The 6,159-nt window shown below is 42.5% G+C and overlaps 1 protein-coding gene across 1 annotated transcript in view; it reads left to right on the forward strand.

Moving 5' to 3' along the window:
• Positions 1–5,049, forward strand: part of nop56 (NOP56 ribonucleoprotein homolog) — an 11,346-nt gene extending 6,297 nt beyond the window's left edge. The window contains exons 6-12 of the mRNA XM_015035220.1: positions 626–813; positions 1,879–2,030; positions 2,233–2,333; positions 3,173–3,321; positions 3,514–3,635; positions 3,893–4,012; positions 4,308–5,049. Coding sequence (XP_014890706.1) covers positions 626–813; positions 1,879–2,030; positions 2,233–2,333; positions 3,173–3,321; positions 3,514–3,635; positions 3,893–4,012; positions 4,308–4,514 — 1,039 coding nt within the window. The 3' untranslated portion in view covers positions 4,515–5,049. The remainder of the gene's footprint in view (positions 1–625; positions 814–1,878; positions 2,031–2,232; positions 2,334–3,172; positions 3,322–3,513; positions 3,636–3,892; positions 4,013–4,307) is intronic.
• The last annotated feature ends 1,110 nt before the right edge of the window (positions 5,050–6,159 follow it).

The raw sequence follows: 6,159 nt of genomic DNA on the forward strand, positions 1-6,159 counted from the left end.
GTAGGTCGGTGGGACGCGATGGTTTTTATAAATGAAGGTAAAATATTAATATTTTATAAAATAAGGGGGGGGGGGGGGGGAAGGTTTTGTAAATATGTTCTACCCTGAACTCCTCCAGTTTCATAATAAAGTGATGCTTTTCATTTGGGAAATAAAAATGCAATAACATTTACTTTATTTTTTAAAATAAATTTTCATATTTTAATGTAATTCTACTGTATAAAAAAAACTTAAATAGTTAAACAAAAACAAAGCGGCAGACTTTTCTATCACATTAGTCATTTTAATAATTGATTTATTAAATTAATCGTTAGTTGCAGTCCTGGTTTTGATTAGTTTCCTGAGCTTTTTACGGAACTGCATGATCATGACGTTTTGTTCATTGATCAGTTTTCACACCTAATCCTCCTCATGCTTACCACAGACCGTGCATCAGAGTACTGTCTGTATAGAAACAGGAGGTACATAAATCTCCTCCAACACTGGTGCAGTGCTGGCTGATGTCTGGTAAGGCAGCTTTGTTGGGTGAGACATCGTGAATGAAGGTGTAGCTGGTTAGTCATAGGTTTATTTATACTGTGGTTCTGATGTCTTTTGTTTATATTTGGGGTTTCTTTTTTGGCAGTGAGTGGTACGGCTACCACTTCCCGGAGCTGATCAAAATCGTGACGGACAACTCGATGTACTGCCGCCTGGCTCAGCTCATCGGCAACAGGAAGGAGCTGTCGGAGGAGAGCCTGGAGAGTCTGGAGGAAGTGGTGATGGACAGCGCCAAGGCTCAGGCCATCCTGGACGCATCGCGTTCCTCAATGGGTGAGCGAACTGAATCTGAGCGCGACCCACACCGGAGCGCTGGTGAAGGTTGGGCAGCTGCGGCGTTAATTGTGGCCGAATAAATCATTCATGGGCGCCGTTAAAGAAGAGAAGCTTGTATGGAAAATGATGTGTATTTTCCAGGTGTTTTTTTTTTTTTTTTTTTTTTTTTTTTTTTTTTTTTTTAATCAAATAGTTAAAAGGTTTGGCATGCAGTTCCATTCAGGCCTCTTTACTTTGCATTTATATAAAACTTGAACCTCTAATCTCACGGTGAGGCTGTAGTAACAAATGGAGCACGGTTAACGCACGTTCCTGTTCATGAGTTCTGAATGTAGACACGCTGACGTGCGTTTCATTTTGTTTATTTGACGGGGACAATTCACAGAAACAGAACACACTGCGTCGCACTGAAAGGACAAAGCTTCAGCTAATAAGCAACTCCATTCCGTGGAACATCAATCCTTTGGAAGAGTTTTGTAGGGTTTTTATTTATACGGTTTTCTCGGTGTAGCCGGGCTCGGCATTACTCCACCTGAACTCCAGTAAAACTCAGCTGTGTAAACTGGAGATGCCTCAGCAGTTACAGGTCAGCCAAACTAATGGCGTATTTATTTATTCTGCACAGAATTGAATATAACAGTTCAGAAGCTCAGAAAGTACCCAGCAGACATCGACAAAGAAATAAAATTTAAACAAACCTGCTGCGCCGAGCAGTTGGCTTGTTAAATGTGCATGCCACACCTTTCAGTTTCAAAAAAGGTAAAAATAAATAAATTACCTTTTTTCTTTTTTAGCATAGTGTAGTGTGTAAGATTCCAGTAGACGGGACAAAATGTGTTAAAGTTATCGAGCCCCTTTTTTGCCCACCTTGGACCCCCAATTGTCCTTGGTGCCGAACACAGGGGGGCAGAGAGAGTCTCTCATAAACCTGTAGTGACGGCTCCAGTCCTCACTGCGGATCCTGTCGGGAGAAACAACCTCGACGTAAAGACGGCATTACTGCTGAAAACGTTGGGCTTTTCCTCCCATCGTCTCCTGACTGTCTCCCCTCATCCTCCTCAGGTATGGACATTTCACCCATCGACCTGATCAACATCGAGAGGTTCTCGAACCGCGTGGTGTCCCTGGCCGCCTACAGGCTGGAGCTGCAGGAGTACCTCCGCTCTAAGATGAGCCAGGTGGCGCCGAACCTGGCCGCCCTCATCGGAGAAGTGGTGAGCACCAGATGAAATCCGCGCCCGGTGGCGCGTGGGACCGATGATGTTCTACCAAAATCTGTCAATCCCCTGAATCTGTGTGATGAGAAATAAATCTGGTGCTGATGGTCCTGAGAATATATGCAGAGCTTGACTTAACTCTCAAACTTTTAGCTTTTCAGCAAAGTCAAAACCTTCTTACCTTTGCTGTTTTCTTTAGGTTGGAGCCCGACTGATCTCCCACGCCGGGAGTTTGACCAACCTGGCCAAGTACCCGGCCTCCACCGTTCAGATCCTGGGAGCGGAAAAGGCCCTGTTCAGGTACTGGGGCGCCCCCTCCCTGCTGGGGGAAGAAGTGGCTGCAGTGATGGCAGGGTTGGGCCGGAGCAGAGCAGGGTGACCGGAGGAGCTCTTCCCCCCGGAGTGATCCCGCTGACTCTAACGCAGCCCCACAGTCTGAGCAGCCACAGCAGCGCCGAGGTAGAACACCGACGAGCTCCGATGAAGATAGTTGTTTCTGCTATAAAGAGGGTTATAAAGACAGATGCTTGACTCTTAGTCATTGTTTAGCTGCTACTCTTTAAATGCAGTTTAATTAGTTTTTTTGTTAAGTAGTTTAAAGGTCTGATCTGGAAAAAGCGAACTATTCACAGATGAACACTTTGGCTCTGTTCTTGGCTGAGGCAAAACATTTATCATAATTTTTAGACATTTAGAATGTTAAAATAAAATGAACTAATATAAATTCATTGCACAGGAAGGTCTAAAAGTCTAATTTTACATAAATTTTATGGCAGATTTGTCCAATTGTTGATTATTGATAAGCTTGGAGCAAGTGATACAAATTTTTATTTTATTTTTTTTGGAGCTGCGATTGAAACCTTTAAGGTTATTCATTTGTGTGTTGACTGTCCACAAGAGGGCGTTGTTCAGCTGCTGAGAAGCTTTTGCATTTTAGCTCCAAGGTTGTCGGTGCTTCCACAGCTTTGATTAGGCTGAAAATTTAAGGGGTTAAACTCTATAGAGAGAGCTCCTAATAACAATACCAGAGTTTTTCTTTTTTTTTTGTTTTTCTTTCTTTCTAATATTGCATATTTTCCAGTAAGCAGCTCTCTTGGTTTCTGCCGGTCGTGTGAAAAAGCGCCTGCGTCTTCCCACAGAGCTCTGAAGACACGAGGCAACACGCCCAAATACGGCCTCATCTTCCACTCCACCTTCATCGGGCGCGCCGCCGCCAAGAACAAAGGCCGCATCTCCAGATACCTGGCCAACAAATGCACCATCGCTTCGCGCATCGACTGCTTCTCCGGTGAGCGACTGTGAAGCGCCGCTTTGTCGTAAATGTAGCGGCGACCACAATGATGCTTTCATTTTTCGTCAACAGCATTCATCCGTCAGGTTGATGTTGAGATTCAACTTTCTGAGCAGGGTTGTGTGCGCTCTGCAGAAAGTTAAACCTGCTTCAGTCCCTGCATTGATTATTTGTTTTGCTGCCTTCCAGAGCTCCCAACCAGCGTGTTTGGAGACAAACTGCGTGAACAGGTGGAGGAGCGTCTGTCCTTCTACGAGACCGGAGAGGTTCCACGGAAAAACATGGATGTCATGAAGGAGGCTGTGAAAGAGGTGAGGGTTTTTTTTTTTTTTTCTTCCCAACTTCTCAATAAGTTTAAAAATTCTTGGAGACTAGCATAGCTTTAATTTTAACGTCACCTTCATGTCTAAACGATGCTGTAAATGATGATAAATTATTCCCCTGACATCACGGTGAGGGCAGAAACTGATTTAATGAGCCTGATGCAGCATTTCCAGCGGGTTCGGAGACTATCCGATCCGATGTGGCACTGCTGATTTTAACGGTTTCTCTTCCTCTCCCTCCTCAGGCTACCGACGTAGCAGCTGAAATGAAGCGGAAACAAGAGAAGAAGGAAAAGAAACGCAAGAAGCGCGAGAAGAAGCAGCAGGAACTTGCAGAAAACGGGGAAACGAACGGCGAAGCTGAGGTGAGCAGTTTTCATGTGTTTTGTTTTGTTTTTTGTTTTTTTTGTTTGTTTTTTTTTGCCCTTGCTGCATGTTTAGATTTGAGACTCGACCCGCGTCAGTGGTCCGTTCTCAGTGTACGACATGCAACATCAACTTCTGGCTCCGAACCATTGGCTGGTCCTTATTAATGGGCTTGATCACTGAAGCGAGTCAGACAATTACAATTAATCAAAACAGGAAATGTAGTACGTAACCATTAGAATTAAAAATACATTTCAACAATCACTAAAACTTTACATTTTTTTCCTTTTTAAGGAGGAGAACGGAGAAGATGACACGCCCGTAGCGAAGAAGAAAAAGAAAAGACAAGCTGCAGAGGAGACCGAAGAGGCCGAGGCCGTGGAGACTCCAGTCAAGAAAAAGAAACGAAAGAGCGAAACGTTGGCGGCCGAAGCAACTGAAGAACTTCCAGAACCAGTAATGTCTGAGAAGAAAAAGAAGAAGAAAAAGGAGGCGAATTAGTGACAAAGACTTTCAATTTTTGTGTACAGTTTTATTTTGTATGTAACCGAGGTTAGTTTATGTAGAATAAATGCTTATGAATGTGTCATAATTCTGTGTAAATATATTTTGTATCAAATTGAGGAAACATTTGGCACCTCCAGCCTTAAGAACCAGATATCCCTGCTAATTTGTGAGGCTGTGCTACTCTTAGGATTTTGAATTATGTGGAATATCCAGATGCCATGTAATTTAACAGCAGACTCATCCAAACATTTCCAGTAAAGCACATGCCTGAAACATAAAGCTTTCACCGGTTTATTCTGTGCTACGTAATGGAATCAGTCCTGTGTTTTTATAGTTTTGTTTTTAAAAAGGTGTCTGATTTCTGATCAATTGCCAGAAAGTGAACTACCAGTGTTAAGTCCAGGAATTCCCTGATCTGTTCGGTTATGAGGAACCTTTCAGTGAATCTTGTTAGAAAATCCCTCCAAGTTGCGCTTATTCAAGATGCCTTGAATTTTTGTGATATTTTTGTAATAAAATGTATGTCGAAGCTTCTGTGTTTTAAAGTGTCACCAAGACTATAAGTCGGTATCACCTCTACCACAGCAGGCTGCTAATGTTAAATATTATCATTGGATAACATTCTTTTAGTGACGAGACGAGTGGAAGCTTTGGAGTTACACTTAGCTTAGCATTGGAACAATTTATATACATGACAAAAATATCACTTCATCAGAATATCCTGTTTAAAAAGAAAAGTTAAAGCAGATGTTTGCACTAATCCTTTATGAGAATAACGTACTTTTAAAAAATATTTTAAATACAGAAGTATTTGTAAGAATGAAATTAAACAGAGCTCTACAAATAGATCACCACAAGCTCTATATTTGCGCATTGATAGGCAGTCTTATCAAATGCAGCGCAGCCACAATGTGTCCACTGGATTGCGCAGGTCACTAAATGATAGGATATGTTTAATATACACTATTAAATCGCTATTACACAGCTTCAATATCTCACATATCGCTACCAACATGCTCTAATTAGCACACAAGTAATGAATCTGTTGTTTTACGGGTTTCTTTATTAAGGACGACCGTTGACAGACAAGATGTGAGAGCAACCATGAACAATGATCCATTCATTAACTGACGTTACAGCAAAATACCTGCTGTAACATTACAGCAGGTAACTGACGTCACAGTTACCTGCTGTAAAGTTACAGCTTAAGGGGGATTGCTAAGAAAGCTTCGAGTCAAAATGGAGAACAATCAGGAAGCGTCACCTGAGAAAGCTTTCGGATTTCCTCCAGAAAACCTGCTGAGCCCAGTGGATGAGATGCTGGGGTCGTCCATCAGCGGTCTGCTGGGTGTTTGGGTTAAAAAATGTCAAGTTAAAGAAAGTCTGAGGTGCAGGATCAGGCATCAAAACTCAGAAATAACAGCATGTGAAGCCAACCGGCAACTGATGGTTCACAACTCCTCAGTCAGTTCAATGTCTCAACTATAAACCTTTACTTTAATCTGTCTTTACTGCCACTGGTGGAGAAAAATCCCCATTTAAAATAACCCATATCCTGGTGGGGGTAAAAAATAAAGCCTGGCGGCCCGCCAGGCTGATAAAACACTGGGAGAAAACTGGCTTCTGTCTATAGCTCTGG

This window comes from Poecilia latipinna, unplaced genomic scaffold, assembly GCF_001443285.1.
Source record: "Poecilia latipinna isolate Pla-1442-1.1 unplaced genomic scaffold, P_latipinna-1.0 Scaffold329, whole genome shotgun sequence".
Taxonomy (NCBI): domain Eukaryota; kingdom Metazoa; phylum Chordata; class Actinopteri; order Cyprinodontiformes; family Poeciliidae; genus Poecilia; species Poecilia latipinna.